The sequence below is a fragment of the Diadema antillarum genome, unplaced genomic scaffold (genome assembly GCF_040938485.1).
Source record: "Diadema antillarum isolate AM-2024a unplaced genomic scaffold, OU_Dant_1.0 seq00000550_RagTag, whole genome shotgun sequence".
Lineage (NCBI taxonomy): Eukaryota > Metazoa > Echinodermata > Echinoidea > Diadematoida > Diadematidae > Diadema > Diadema antillarum.
The window spans coordinates 443289-460776 of NW_027271495.1; the positions used below are offsets into that span (position 1 = coordinate 443289).

Consider the following 17488-nt stretch of genomic DNA (forward strand, 5'->3'; position numbering starts at 1 on the left):
TATGTTGCATTGTTCGATGGCACATGCAGTTGATCGCGGAAAGGGAATACATTTGTACTACTTGACTGCTTAATTAGCACAGGTGGATGACCAATCTGTCTGTTCTTTGTCAACAGGCGAAATCTAGTGCCTTTCTCTCACGCTCTCTCTCCCTCTCTCTCTAATTTCTCCCTTTCTCTCCCTTTTACATGCTTGAGCACCAAGTCAGGAATAAAAAGAACACCTGTTTATGTCTTATTATAATTTTCTTGTATAGGAGAATGGGCAAGAAGAAGCGCAGTTGGGATTCTTATACTTACAGAGCACAAACTTGTGTGAAATTCTCAGATATGATCTCTGATTCTGACTGAGCACATTTTCATACACAGTGGTACTTGTACATATTTATACAGCCAAACCTGTCTATAGTGGCCAATCAAAGAGAGACAGGGAGTGGCCATTATAGGCAGGTGGCCATGATAGGCAGGATCTTTAACATGGCTTTTAATTCTCTGTGGGATTTTCACATATTTTAGTGGCCATATATAGCAGGCGCCTGCTATGGACGAGTGGCCTCTAAGGCAGGTTTAACCATATTCAAAGAAATCATACCTTGGGATATTACGATGTAACTCTTTGCTCATACAATTCCATTGTCTCTACATCCTTACAGTTGTACATCTTTGCCATGCTTTGCCGTGCTTCATAAAAATGCATATAAAAAGAAGACAAGCATTTAAACACACACACACACACACACACACACACACACATACACACAAACTGATGAGTATAAAGCCTTGCATATATTCAAAGAAGATAGTCTGGAAAGTTTGAAGGATCTTTAGAGACTCTTGAGAATGAGCGTTTGTACCTATCTCTGTAAAGTCCCTCTATTAAGAGTTTTGTATTTGAAGCAGATGACCTGCAGCTATTAAAATTGATAGTACTATCATGACGCCGGTGTCAAGAAAGCGCCGGATGTTTATGACTTTGCGAGCATTGGGCCCCCGTAGAAGAGGTCTATCAGAGTATGCAGGTAATATTAGACTTCCTTTTCAAATGACATACTTTTAATTTGTTTTATGTTCTATTTTAGACTGTCATTCACTTCACGTTTTGGAATAACAGATATTCCCTTATGACACTATTCTAGATGTACTGGTACTTCAAAGACCTTAATACTTATCAAAACAACCTACGAGTAACAGAATACATGTAAGTAATTTGCACTCATTATTCCCCAGGGGGGAAAAGTTGTTTTTGTACAAATTCTATGGCATTCACAGAGACCTCCTAGTTATATATTAGTTACACTGCAGCCACTTTGAGGTCCCACTAGAATGTCCATTGCTGATATATCGAAGTGCACTCAATGACATCTTTCCGGACACGATATGTTCAAGAAGACCTAAATCATCTCTTGCGCAAAATTAACTCCCCTCCCCGAAGGCGACTTTCCCTTGCAAGCATCTGAGTCTGTTCCGATGATACGATATTTACGGAACATTCAGAGTCAAATCACACGTCAGTCAGTCTCTTACAAAAGAACAGCAGAAACTGTCAAGGACAGCCACTGCCAGAACATCACGGCGGCCATTCATCATCTCAGACGAAGTAATTACCATGCATGCAAGCGCAGTTTCTATGAGTGATCTGATTCCCATGGTATGAGAGTTGAAGGTTAATGACTAATCATCTTTCCCCCCACACACAAAAAAAGAAGAAAAATAGAAGAAGACAAACAAAGTGACATTGTACGAAGGCAGTTGGAGAGAGATGGCAATGTAATTCTTGTAGGAATATAGAAAAGTGTTTGCTAATCAAAAGTAGCATGCTTGCAGACTCTCTCTCTCTCTCTCTCTCTCTTCAATTCTCTGTCCTTATAAGCGCCACATGGTGGAGAATTTCACCGGAAAAGTAAATAATGATGCTTATTCAGCAAAGTTTTGCATCCATGTCACATCAACATGCCTCCAGAAAGATTAACATTCGTGAAGGAAATTCTCAATAAAAATTAGAAATTCTCGCAGTTATGACAAAGCATCTCACGTAAAAAAAAAGGGGAAAAGGAAAAAGAATGAGGCTTGAGAATTTTACTAAGATAAATTGTATATCAACAAGAGAGCTGTATGCAGTTTGTTAATTTAAGTTGTAATAAAAGAATGTTCAGGAAAGAAACATGCAAATGTAACGTACATCAGTCAAAAAATTATTCAGATTTACATAAAGACTGTGATGAAATGGTACAGCTGTAGACGGCAACAAAGTTCAATGGCTTGTAAAGAGTGATAAACATACAAATTGTAATGCATTTAAGCACTGTAACACACACACACACACACACACACACACACACACACACACACACACACACACACAAATAAAAACAGAAATAAGCAAACAAGGTACAGTGTACAGTGTAATAGGAAAGAGATTCAAGGTGACCAAAAAGGATTTTTGCTTTGTTTAGTTTATTTTCTTCTACTCACATTTATGAGGCTTATGGCGCCCTCATCGCCAAGCTTGTTGTTGCTCAGGTTGAGGGAGAGCAGGTTTTTGTTGCACAACCTCTCTGTGGAGATGGCGTGCCCGAGTAGCACCGCCCCCTTCTGCGTGATGTTGTTATGGCGGAGTGAGAGATTCACGATTCTGCGGGGAAACAAATCCATCATGAAGCAATTACAGCGTGGTACAAATGGAGCTACTTCCTGCACGATATTAGATTCTTAAGATAGAAGCCCTATACTTAGTGGCTGTAACATTTGTTCGATTAAGTTTTTCTCTCACGAAGATAAGCTTCAAACTTTAATGGCACCTATGCAAAAGAGAATGAAAATAATATGTGACCCTGCACCACCAAATAAGTCGCCAGACATGAATTTTTAGTTAAAGTCAGATTCTGAAAGAGTAGACTCTAAGCTTTAAAATGATGTATAACTCAATTCAAATGGACTCCCCTAACCTACCTAAATACTGGAAAGAAAGCACACACTCTGGAAAAATGTGAACTGAGAAAAGAGGCTCTAAAGTACACGGTCTATTCAAGCATTTAATCTTTACCAAGCTGTGCTAGTTGTGCCATGAAAGGAACAAAACACTGGATGTAAACCACCAGAGCAACAACAATGAAGGGATTATCAGATTAAGCTGAAATCTAGCATGTTTTATTAACACATTCTGACCGTGATTAATGCTAATTTTCAAAGCAGTACCGTCACCTTTTCAAAAGTTATTAGACTTGAAAGGGAAGAGTGTGCAAAGGATTTCAAGACATGAAAAGCGGCCTTTAAGACATATCTGATCATTCTACTCTTCCCCCCCAAAAGGGTTGTACAAAAACTGCAGAAAACACACTTTTCCATTCATGTTAAGTTACCAAACTGAAGAATAACATAGAAGGATAGTTCTTTCAGAAAATATGAAAAACTCAAAATTGACTTGGTTGAACCATTTCACCTTTATTGAGTCCTCACACAAAATCAAGGGGTGCGACTTTTTGTTTGTTTTGTGGTGCACGGTCACACATATATTTATATATATATATATATACATTTATATCCAAGAAATTGAGTGAATGCAGCAATATTAGAACAGACCAGTGAAGTTTAATGAAAATTGCAAGATTCGTTCAAAAGAAATTAGTCTTTAAAGTTTTGAATCCACCATTGCAGGATGAAAAGACTGCAACATTTCAAGATGTCACTAAAAGACAATGATATAAAAAAGTATAAGGAGAATTCAACATATTTTCATTTTTCTAGCATAGTGAAAAGGCACTCAACTTTAATATCTCACTCAAAAAACAGGAGGAATGTCATAATCATATTATCCTTAACATATCTCAGTATCAAGCAGAGGGATTGTGTACTTTTCATAAAACTTTGAAATGTTGTGGAATTTTCTTTAAATGATAAATAATCACAACTATTCAGAAAAAAAATACTACTTCACAGAAGTCACACTTCTTTTAATGGTGAGTGGATCACAATGTGATTCTCACAAAAAGTCTCACTTACACTGTATGTCCACAACACGATAAAAAAAGAATTATTTTTGTGTTGCCCCAGTTGCGATTCAAATCGCTATGCAAATAATGTGGGCTATCGGTGGTAGTGTGAATGAGCCTAGATATTGCAATAAATGATATCATAATTAACTGAGTCTGCACAGATACAGTTGTACTCACATGCTCTCTTCACCGATAAGGAATGCCCATGGCTCCTCTGGTATCGGGTTACCTTCAATGCTGACATTTCTGGCAGGTAAAAAAGACAATATGCCAAGAAATTGTTGAAGAAAATTCAGTTATGCAAACCATTTACACATGATGCACTTGTACCATGTGTATTCATGCAGCAAAAAGCAAAAAGCAAAAACAAAAACAAAAAAAAGACTGCTGCCTAATGAGTACAGCAAGCTGGTGCATACATACAGACAGGGCTACGAAGCTCTGCAGACCAAATTACATAGTAACACATAATAACAAAACATAATCAGTTATATGAAAAAAAAAATGTATCAAGTTTTATTCCTAAATGGAGAAATTACAAAACTATACTTATTTGTTTTGGATGAAGAAAAATGTACTATTATATAGAAATTGTAAAATAATAGTAATTGGCAACTCCAAAGTCATAGGTCCTACAGCAAACAGGTACATTCAACGAGAGACACAGTGGTCTCTTGCTCACCTTATAATTTCACTTCCATACATTTTTGCTCACTATCACCTTAAGAACTGGCAAATACACTGTATGGGGGTGGGGGGGGGGGGGGGGGGGGGCTAAAATGGCCTCCAGGGTAGCATGGTGCCCATTAGTATAATTCTAAGAAATTGGAAAAAGGGGGGGGGGGGCTTTATAGAGGATCTCCAGTGTAGCATGGTGTCCATTTGTCATTCTGTTACTCTACAACGGCAATATCACTTGGCAAGTACAAGTGTATGTATAGGAAATTTTACAATTATTGATGCATTTTTAAAAAGATTAAATTGTGAAATTTGGCCTCCAATTTGTTTCCAGGTCCCAGGGGGCCACTCCTGGCTTTTATGCAAGTACATTTACGTAAGTATACTCATTGAATCAAGATATATTTTCTCAGAATAAATTTACTAGAAATGTCGCTACAGCGACTGGTTATACCCCCGCCAAACAACATTTCATAAGCTTCGGTCAAAACAACATTTCATAAGCTTTGGTCAAAAAACTGAGGAAGTAGTTAAATCCGCAAGATCTTTCCTTGATCTTCTGCCATTAATATGCCATTACCATGGCAACGTACTTTCGGGTACTGTCGAAAAATGCGTCTTGCACATCTACAACCAAAGGCACACATCTGTACCAAGTTTCATGGAAATTGGGCAAAAACTGAGGAAGTAGTTTGCAACACAAAATTTTCCATCATTTTGGCTCATAATATGTGAGCTGTTACCATGGCAACATACTTTTTGTCACTGTCAAGAAATGTGTCATGCTGACCTATATCCTAAGACAAACATTCAATATGAATTCCATGAGAATTGGAAGAACACTGATGAAGCAGTTTTGCCATGAAGCATTTTGCCCTATATTTTACCAATAACATGCCGTTACCATGGCAACGCACTTTTTGCCACTGCGGAAATATGTGTCTTGCACATTAACATATTCAGATGAACATCTGTACCTAATTTCATAAAAATTGATAAAAAACTGTGGGAGGAGTTCGCGACGCAAGATTTGTACCCATTTTTGCCCATAAATGCCGTTACCATGGCAACGTACTTTTGGGTACTGTCAAAAAATATGTCTTGCTCATCTACAACCCAAGGCACACATCTGTGCCAAGTTTTATGGGAATCGGTTGAAAACTGAGGGAGTAGTTCGTGACGCAAGATTTGCAACGGACCGACCGCCCGACCGCCCGACCGTCCGCTGATTCCTATATACCCCCTTCAAACTTCGTTTGGCGGGGGTATAAAAAGTACACTCATCAATAATGCATCTATAGCATCAATATTTCCTTTACTTCTGATTCTAGAGAAGATGTTTTTTTTTTTTTTCCAAAGATTCCTTAATATGGGGGCTTCCCCCCCTCCCCCCCCCCCCATCCATTTGAAGAGATTGAGATCCTATCCCTATCACATAGGGAGTCCACCTACCAAGTTTCATGAAAATCTGTTGTAAGGTTTTCAAGGTGAAGATAAAAATGCAAAAAGTTTAATTTTATAATGCACGAGGGATGCTGCATGATGAATGATCGCAGTAGCTCATTGAGCCTTTGGCTTTGGCTCAAGTGAGCTACATTTTGTAAAAATCACTAATACTCTCCATACAGCTTTGACATCATAATAACCGAAAAGTTAGTGGGCACTTTGCATTATAATTATGACAGTGTGTACAGGATGAGGGAGAGAAAATATGAAATGTTTTCTAAACTTAATACATCTTTGCACGCTAGAGCTGAGTATTAGTACAGTGAAATGTCTGCAAGCTAGAGTTGAGTAATTACAGTGCAATGTAGTATAGTAGTGAGTCACTTTAAAACAAAAATAATGCCATGAGTTCTTCTTTCTACATTGTATTCAGTCATGGTGACTGTGTATGCATTACAATAAATCTACTGGACTGCAGTGAAAGCAAATATTTTGAAATCCCCAACCACTACATTTGTATGTTGCACACACATTGTATAACTAAAACTGAGGCAAGAAAGGGGGTAAAGGAGGTAAAAAAGAAAAAAGAGAAGAAGTTAAACGATGAATAAAGAGCCGGAAAAGCAGAGCAACGCGGTGAAACATCACACATTAAATAGGCGATCATGTGTTTCATTCACCCTCCACTGCACATGAATGTTCGTTCCCAACTTACAATATAACTCTGCCGTTAACACCTTTGGCAACCACTTTGACCAATTTATCAATGGCATCTTGAAGCATTATTCCCACGAGGTTCCAGCAGCTAATTATAACGCCTGGGCCATTCATCAACATAGATCGCATCCAACGATTGGCGACAACTGGCTACTGAACATCTCACTTTTACCAATACTATAGACTGTACCTCTACGTAACAGCACTGTGAGGATTTGAGCTACATACTGATATTTCTTTTTTAAAAAGATGAAATTGTCTGCATTTACACTATAAGAAATACACTCATATTTTTTCTTATATCAGTACCCCCCCCCCAAAAAAAAAAATAGATCTATACATAGATATAGATTACAGAAATCAGAGATTCTCAGCTTTGAAGTGATATTACAACACATTTTATCCAAGTCCATTGTTCCTAACCAATTGAAATGAGTGATAGAAAATCCATAAGGGCTTTCTGCTGAAATACACCCACTCCAATCTTGCTGGGTATGGAGTGAAACTGTGATTTTAGACTCCATGGCAACCACTAGGAAGGAATTGTCAGATTATCCTAAAACTTGGCATAAACACATTTATTTTTATCTACCATTTTTTTTTTCATGAAAGCATTGATGCTGCAAAGAACACCTTGCTGTGTTCATGCACACTAAAAGCATGGTTAAAAAATCAAAGAAACCAAAATCAGTTTTAAAAAATGGACACAAATGATCTTTGTGCTTTCTCTTTGAAATCATTGGGGGGGGGGGGGGAAGCATTGCAGAAGAAAGGAGTGCAACATTTAAGCCCTGTGTAATAAATGATTGTCCCTGGTCATTTTTTAAACTGCATTTTTGGGTATAGAACCATGTTTTGTTTACAGACAAACGGCGCTGGCTGGTGGGCCGAAAGGCGACCTTAGTCCTGACGTGCCATGGTCGCCGATCGGCGACTAAGAACAGCGAGAAAAGCATTGATCATTTAAGTTCTTGTGGTACCGTAATGTGTTACACCAAGCAACTGCCAATGATATGTACTGGTAGCTGATTAGCATAGCCATCGTTTCCACTAAAAATATAAGCATGCTTACATTGGAAAATTTTGAGTAAATACACGATTTTTCAGCTAGATGTATTTTTTTTTTTTACATCAGGAAAATCCGCAGCGGGGGCACCCTCTGCGAGATGTGTATAGATCAAAAGTCTCATAGGTAAACCACGCGTGTGTATGCTATTGACTCTGCGTGTATTGTCTATGTGGTTCCACTCGCATTGTTCCGCTTGGACGCTTGGAAGCTGCTTTGATTTTGTCCCTCAAAGAGGGTCAGCTTTCGTTCGTCGGTCAAGTCTTTCATCCTTTTGTTTCGGTGAACGTCACTAATCGTCCCCACGCTAGCATAGGAATTGCGCGTGGACAAAGGCCTGCCGATTTCAATAGAGTACGCCCGCCCGCGGTCCGCGTAGACAAAAGGAGGATTAGCAGGTTCTTCCTTCTCAGGTGGACAAAAGACACTATTCCAGGGCCCGGGACAATTACTTTAGTTTCAAAGACAGGATCTGGGACTAAAGGACTCAGATTGGGAATAAAATACTGAGGCAGAAAGAGAAATTGCTACGACAAAATAAACTGCTGGTATCTTTGGAATCATACAATTCTAGAAGGCAATTTTGTTATCATTTGAAAGAGGAAATGTTGCTCTAAAACTTTCTCACAGAGTCAAGGGAGCTCCATTGAAGAAAAAACAAGACTGATCTTTTTTTCCATACTACACAAAAATTTCTAATAATTTTTTTTTTTGTATCAAATATTTCTGCAATATTTCCGATTCAGATAGATATTGTGGCAAACTGACTGCATGACATGAAAGAGCAAACATTTCTTGATATATGTTGTGTAGAACTCAATTCAAAACAGTCAATAGTTTCAGAGATATGGCGGTTTTAAATTTCATTGTCAGTCCAGTTTCGAAACGTTCTGGCGTTAGGTAAAAACCTCTGGCACGTTAGGGGTTTTGGGCCTGGCACATTAAGAGTTAAAATGGGCTTAAGACCCTTTTGGTGTGCCTTTTCAACATCAAGCAGTGGCTTTCAGTTTCTTGATATTTGTATGATTTGTTTCAACTGTTCAGCAAATCTTCCTGTGTTGACCTACAGAACATCACACATACTGCTATAATCTTTCCTCAGAATGTGTTTTGTCTTTATTTTCAACCAATCACCACAACCCCTACTTGCATGCACATATATGCTGCATCAAATGCACTTTTTCTTTAAAGAAGATTTGTGATATGAACAGCAACTCGACTATTGTATTTAAAAAAAAAAAGAATTCCAGTAATTTCTCACCACTCTATGCAGGTCTGGATGATTATTTAAACAAAACAAAACAAAACACTGCGTATACACGCACAGTTGCATCAAGCAACACAATCATAACATGTTCATAAACAGACAAGAAACAAAAATGAACTCAAGTATCAATGCGAGACTCGAGGCCTATATCATGATTATGCAATAATGTTTACTACAATAGCAGGTTTGCCAACTGAAAAAAAAAGAAAAGAAAAAAAGAACATACTACACTGTATGTGCTGAAAGAGAACTTCATATCTCAGAGACAGACATTCATTGAGGCCTTCTACCTGTAGGTAGGCCAAGAGCCAACACGTTGTCTTTTAAAGTGCTGTAAAAACATCTCAATTCAGATGTTAACCACACACATACACTATTTTGTACTTCCGGCAAAGTATGCAAGTGTATAAAAGTACTCTTGTTATTCTGAGGTGTGTGGGTGGTGATTAGCTACAATTGATAGTTTACAAAATATGCATTCACGACTTCATTTTGAATTCATTCACAACTGGGGCTAGAAGTGAAGACTGATTATTGATCATGGATTGAGGACAATACAGAATTGATTTACAATTTTGCTCAAGTTGGATACTATACCAATGCATCTACAGTATGTATGTGAATGGCAACAGAAGTAATATAAGAATTGGAAACAGTGTTTCCATGCTAGACAGACAAAAGAAAAAATCAAAACAAAATGTGCAATACTATAAAAAAAAAAAAAATATTACTGTGATTTTGAAAGGGTTGTTCTAAGAAATATAATCACCTTCATTTCAAGTGTAGGCCTTACTGCATTACACTGTATAGTACCACATTTGTGTCTTTATACTCAAGTGCAAATGTTATCATGTCTGCACAGAAGTGCTAAAAAAAAAGACACCAAGGAAATGGATGGGTTTATCATCAGCAGTGACATTTTAATGTTCAGTTGGCGAGAACAACTCTTGATAATCATGATAGGCATTGCAGAAGTCCAATATTAAACAATTTCTCTCTCATTTTTTCCCCCTCACAATCTTCTTTGTAAAGCATCCACTGGTGCAGACGCAATGATCCGCCATGTTGTTTTTGTGAGATGACGCATATAAACATCACAATATTTCCCAGGCGACAATTTCTAATCCCATAGAAACTTCTTGGAGCCAGAGCTTCTGTTTTCATTAATGTCAAAATTGGTACAACCTCCCTGGATTTGTCACACACAAAAAAAATGAGATTTGATATATAATATATTCCGGATTGTTCGAATTTGAAGTTTATATTGTCTCGTAAAGTGCCTTTTATCAAAACATTAGTGAATAAATAATACCCCATATAATGTATAGTATACTGTGTTATGGGCCTCAATACACCCCTTTAAAGTGTTGAGAGCACTCCTACTCCAGAGGAAAGCACTCCATACTTGTGCCAACTGTTTTCATCACATTCACAAACTGAACGTTCACGACTGCAATGTCTTGCATGTTGGTTCATACACTGTATATGTCAGTGCATTTTAAAGTACAACGTATCACCAAAAGCCTTACCCCTTATCTTACAGAGATGTTTTGTTTGAACACAAATGTGCACATAGTCCGACTTTGATTATCCGGCCATCTCTTATTTGTACTTTTCTATCACCCAAATATGTTGGCACAGTGGGGATGACAAAAATATGTGATTTCAAACTCAGTTAAAACTCCTACAAAACTCAAATGATTTTAATACTGGGTACCCATGATATTTTCTGCAGAAACATCTTCTTGAATTTTACATCAAAATGTTTCAATTTCTTTAATAAAAATAGGTCTATTCTTCTTCTTTTTTAAAGTAGGCTAGTATAGAGTACACCGCTGTTGCAGGGTACTCTACCTGCTTTAATAGCTACACTATTTGTACCGCTGGCTTGGTAGCTACAGGTACATGTGAGTTCATACGAGTGTAAGCATTATATGTCCTATATCCGGCCAAATCGATTATCTGGTCTGGCGCCAGTCCCGACATGGCTGGATAACAAGAGGTCAGACTGAAGTTACAAGACCCAACAATCAACCAAATCCCACCATTGGAAAATGAAAACAAACATCCATTCCAATTCGATTCACCACTCTGATCCCATGATTTGGAATTCACTCCTACACAGCATTTAGAAATTTGCACTTTTGCACATTTAAAAAATAATCGAGAATACTTCTCCTCACTAAACATTACATGTACAATGTAGTTTCAGGTTTATTTCACCCTTTTGATGCAACACCTGTGATTCGCCAACCTAGCATTGCAATTTGTTCAATACCTGAGTAATCAACTCTTTCCAATCAAGTGATGCCATTACTGCAAGCCCTTGAAGTTTTTACAGTGACACCTTTTTCTTTCAGTTAGCCATCTACTTCTAATTTCTGTTTTTGTTTTTGTTTTGTTTTTAGCTAACTTGTTTACCACTTCGTTTTGATGTCTTAAAATTAGTCCTCTCTTTGTCATACAAAACATGTTAATATGTTTCATTTATTTGTTTTTGATTTCAGATAAATATTGTAAACATTTATGGAAAGAATGGTTCTTTAATCTCAGTCAACCCCTTTCCCCTAAAAGCAAAACAATTCAGCCCTAAACTATTGAAAAGTCATTATATGAGATGTTTCTATGAACAGCATAGTCATCACATTTGGTTTTCCAATACAGAAGCAGGATTTTTGTTCTTTAGTGGAAACAAATGCAATGGACATACTGACTTTGAACACACCTCTGTTGATGTTAATACAGTGTATCTACCTCACACTAAATGATATAGATTTGTCATATGCCCAGTCAGCAATTAAAACATAACCATGGTCAGATGATAACAAAGCCTTTGCAAAGTTCTTCCATATGGGAAGAATGTCCTCTCAAGGGTGAACCTTTCTCAATATAAACAAAAGAAAAATTGACAGAATGAGCATGTGACAGACTTTGGCCACACAATTTCAGTACACATCGCATGTGTGTGTATGTAGTGAAAAGTCTCTGAAGCGTCATAAATATACCTGCATGGGCTCATTGACAATGGTACATGTCAAATGGCAACCACAACAATTTTAAGTTGAAGGTGAGTATTACTGTCAAAGTACAATGTACTTTGACCAACCCTAGTCAATATAACAGCTACCTTATCTCGGCAAGAATATATACAAAATGTTCACTGGGCTCAAAATGCTATGTAATTTCAGACCCTTCATATGGATCATTCTGTATACGTATCCCCTCCAACGCTAAATCAAAATTCATACATTGAATAGTTTGTAAACAAAATGAAATGCATGTGTAGCTGTAAGTTGAAATGCAATGTAGGGTAAATTGACAAAACTAAATTGTTAAACCACTGCCTGTGAGAGAAATCCCTACAGTGCTGATACCTGGTGCATACACCCGGTTCCTGCACGGAATGGGATGATAGCACCACCTGCAGTATACACAGGGTTATTATACTAAATTGGTCTTAACAAAAAATACTGGCTGGTGATTGGTCATAATGCAATCACATGATTAATGCAGCAAGGACTGAAATTGTTTATGTTGCAAGCAGTGGTGATGAAGCTAGAATGAACTGATGTGTATTTGTGTAGACCATATAAATACAACAAATATTGCCTTGTCTATTGTAATACAATATTTGACAGTCCATTGAGGGTTACATTTCCCCCTTGCATATAAAACACATAAATATAAATTCTTCTCCTTTGGAGATGTCAATTGTTATATTACACCAGTCCTCTAAAAATAGGCAATATTTGTACACATGTAACACTGCATGGAAAGATATTCCAAATCAACAGATGTATAGATTAACATTTGAAATCTAAAATACAATGGATATCTAGCACTTCAGGCAAAAATGCTATTAAAGGAAGCAATAATTGATAATTATATGATTTCAAAGTCAATTTCAATGAAAGCCCCACAAAAGCATAAAGCATGAGCAGAAAGAGCTTCAAGGGCAATGAAACTAGCCTAAAATATTAAATGCCTGAACTCTACAATCTCTTAATATGGATTGAAGGTTTTTTTGAGTACTCACTTGAGGTTTGGACATTGATGCAGGAACAACGACAGTTCCTTCAGGGTTTTCTCCGTTAGACTTGTGTTCCAGAAACTGTCCAAGGAAAGAAAGGAGGGGATTATTAGTACAGATTCGTGTTAACTGACTGGAAGGGACACTCACAACTGTATCCAAGACATTACTCATATTATTAAGCAACAGCAGTCTACAAAAGACAAAAACAGCATACTTTTACATCGCTCTCAGAGACTCCAACCCTATCTAAAGCACCTTCTGATCTGGTGATTCCCCCGCCTGAAACCCGTGTGGCAAACGGGAGACTCCAACTTGATGTGCACAAAGCACATATCACGAGCGCAAAGTTCCTTGTGACCGGGGTCCAGGGCCCGCTTGGGCCCTAGAAGCTCTAATAATTAGGGTTCTTGATGCTCTCTCGTGCTATCTACAGCTTATTTTTCAACATACAAAGACAAAAAGTAAGAAATCATTTCAAACGGGAGACACAGAGCCAGGGCGGGAGAAATTAAATCTCATCGGGAGAACGGGAGATTTTGCAAAAGTGGGCTTTCGGCGGGAGATCTCCCGTCGAAAGTGGGAGAGTTGGAGTCTCTACGCTCTGGACATATCACTAATGTATGTATCTACTGCAAGGCAAGATGAAACTAATGTAACTTGTGAAAAACTGAAATATATGCTATGAATGCAAAGGCTGAGGCCTATGGCTATCACAGCTTTAATAGGATAATTCCTACAGAGTTTCAGATTATGGGGTGAGAGCATGAAAACTTGAAATGAAACATAATGAAAACAAGAGACCCGGGGGTCACGCGCTCACCTGAGTATCGCAAGTTCACCTCCCATGCATTTTTGCACACTCTTACGTGAGAACATTGGAAACTTGGGGCAGGGGCAGCTTTGAGAGCTGGGCCGGGTTATGGTGTCCATGTGCATATTCTATAACACTGGTAAAAATACAAGTCCTGCCAAGTACATGTATGCTGTACTTTATGGAATGTTGAACTATGCAGTTTGGGGGGGGGGGGGGGAAGACTTAAAGCTCTATCACTGCTGATTCTAGAGAAGAATATTATTGAATATTCCTTAATTTAGGAGGTTTGTGCCCCCTGGGGCCTCAAAGGAAAGTATGATACCCATTCAAACACTTTGAGATCCTATCCTCCTCAGAGGTATGTTACTTGCCAAGTTCGGTGAAAATCCATTATGTTGTTTTCAGCAAGGAGATGAAAATGTACAATTTAGGTCGTGCATTTGGATTAGCCCTTGGAGTCGGGGGGGGGGGGGGGCAGCATTGGATCTGCAATGAACAAACTTGGAACTATAGTCTCCAATGTACAAATTCATAGTAACTTTGCTTTATCACTTCTGGTTCTACAGAAGGAAAATTGTAAATATTCCTTAATATTTAGGAGGGGGATTGGGCCCCCTAGGGGCCCCCAAGGGAGAGCATAGTGCCCTGTTGGACAAATTGAGATCTTAACCCCCTGGCATGCTACCTGCCAAGTTTGGTGAATATTCATCAAGGGGTTTTCAAGAAGAATATGAACATTGTGTACAATTTAAGTCCCCATTTAGACCCACCCCACTCCACCCCCCCCCCCCCCCCCAGGTCCCAAAGGGGGGAGGGGGGCACCCCTGATTCTGCCATGAACAAACTAGAAATAACAGTCATCAACATACTGATTCACTGTATTAACTTAGCTCATTCACTTCTGGTTCTAGAGAAAATCTTTACAGATTCCTTACTGAGGGTAGGTTGGGCCCCCGTGGGGGCCCCCAGGTGGGGCATGGTGCCCATTTGATGGAAATGAGATTCTATCCTCCTAGGGATGCTACAATGAATGTACCTGCCAAGTTTGGTGAAAATCTATTATGGGGTTTTCAAGAAGAAGATGAAAATGTACAAGTTAGGCCCCCGTTAGGGCCCCTCCCCTGGGTCCCAAGGGGGCACCCCTGATTCTGCCCTGAACAAACTTGAAACTACAATAATCAATGTACTAACTCATAGTATTAACTTAGCTCTATCACTTCTTGTTTTAGAGAAGATTTTTCAAGATTCCTTAATTGGGGGGGGGGGGGGGGAGAGTTGGGGCCCCCCTGGGGGCCCCAAGGTGGGGCATGGTCCCCATTTGAACAAGGAAAAGTAGAAATTACGCGGTGCGTAAAATATGTCCCCACCGGAAGTAGCATTTAGTATCAAAATGTACTATATAGGTCAAAAGATCAAAGTCAAAGGTCAAAGAAGTCAAAGGTCAACATTCTGTGTAGAAGTTTTGAAGCCCTCACCTAGTGCCATCACATAAAGCAAACGGAATCGAAATCCGGTTAGAAATGGCGAAGGAGTAGCATTTTGTAGACAATGTACAATATAGGTAAAAAATCAAGGTCAAAGGTCAAAGAAGTCAGAGGTCAAAATTCTGTGTAGAAGTTTTGAAGCCCTCACCTAGTGCCATCACATAAAGCAAACGGAATCGAAATCGGGTTAGAAATGGCGAAGGAGTAGCATTTTGTAGCAAAATGTACAATACAGGTCAAAAAATCAAGGTCAAAGGTCAAAGAAGTCAAAGGTCAAAATTCTGTGTAGAAGTGTTGAAGCCCTCACCTAGTGCCATCACATAAAGCAAACGGAATCGAAATCGGGTTAGAAATGGCGAAGGAGTAGCATTTTGTAGCAAAATGTACAATATAGGTCAAAAAATCAAGGTCAAAGGTCAAAGAAGTCAAAGGTCAAAATTCTGTGTAGAAATTTTGAAGCCCTCACCTAGTGCCATCACATAAAGCAAACGGAATCAAAATCGAGTTAGAAATGGCGAAGGAGTAGCATTTTGTAGCAAAATGTACAATATAGGTCAAAGGTCAAGGTCAAAGGTCACGACTGAAATTCTGTGTAGAAGTTTCAAAGCTCCCATGTAGTGCTATCATATAAAGCAAACAGAATCAAAATTGGCTCATAAATGACAGAGAAGTAGCAAATTGAAGATTTTGATCACACACGGACGCACACACGGACGGACGGACGGACGTACGGACACACGGACGGACACACGGACACACACACGTACGGAGCCCGTTTCATAGTCCCCTGCTTGAACTCGTTCGGCGGGGACAATAAATTGAGATCCTATTCCCCTAGGGATGCTACCTACCAAGTTTGGTGAAAATTGGTCATGGGGTTCTCAAAAAGAAAATGAAAATGTAAAAAGTTTACACACGATGCACAACTGACATGATAATGATAATAATTATTAATGATAATAATAATAATAATAATAATAATAATAATAATGATAATAATAATGATAATAATAATAATAATAATAATAATAATAATGATAATAATAATAATAATAATAAAGATAATAAAGATAATAATGATAATAATAATAATAAAGATAATAATAATGATAATAATAATAATAATAATAATAATGATAATAATAATAATAATAATAATGATAATAATAATAATAATAATAATAATAATAATAATAATAATGATAACAACAATTAACAAATAAACAGATAAATAAAAAGAGAAAAGGCTACAAACAAAACCAACACACACAATACAGACCATTATCTGACAGTTCTTTAATAAAGTCATTTATTCTACGGAAGTTTTTAACTTGTGATCGAATAGTGCTGAGTTCAGTGCCCCCTACTTTGTACAACCAATAGAATACACTGCTAGGAACAAAACATGGTGAGAGGAATTGTTGGCATAAATGCCGTCATCACTGACGTCACTCCATTCACAGATCACAAGGATCACTGTTTGTGCACAGGCATTGTACAATTCATCCCTCGAGAAACATTTGATCTTCCACGTACGAAACAGCTTATGCTCAGATGATCATTTTAAACAAATATACTTCCACACAATAAGTACTGGTATTCTCTTTCTCTCTTTTTTATTCTGTCAGCAATCATAGAGTCTATTGTTACCCTGAGACAAATGCTAACCTTTCATGTCGCATCACGTCATGACTGCATGGTTTATACGGAATTATATCATAAGCAATCATCACAATTTGATATAACAGAAAGTTATTTCTGAACTGAAAAGTTTTTTTTTTCTGCTTCAAGACTTGAATTGATATCAATATACAAGGAAAGTGCAAAATCTGAAATAACAACAACTGTAATCAGTTAGAGAATGTACACTTTCACTATGGAGTAAAGGTGGCTTATCCAAGAGAAGGTCATGTACTAAATCTAAAATGCAACTTTTGACTATCCATCATGCAATTCAATTTCAATGTGCATTTTGTTCAAATGCACACATTC

At 38.0% G+C, this 17488-nt stretch overlaps 1 protein-coding gene across 1 annotated transcript in view; it reads right to left on the minus strand.

Annotated features, from left to right (window-relative positions):
• The window catches only part of LOC139734872 (leucine-rich repeat-containing protein 71-like), a 121540-nt gene that overhangs the window by 47774 nt on the left and 56278 nt on the right, over positions 1–17488 (minus strand). Inside the window, exons 6-8 of the mRNA XM_071645653.1 lie at positions 13202–13276; positions 4169–4237; positions 2472–2631 (exon numbers count right to left, since the gene is read on the minus strand). Coding sequence (XP_071501754.1) covers positions 2472–2631; positions 4169–4237; positions 13202–13276 — 304 coding nt within the window. The remainder of the gene's footprint in view (positions 1–2471; positions 2632–4168; positions 4238–13201; positions 13277–17488) is intronic.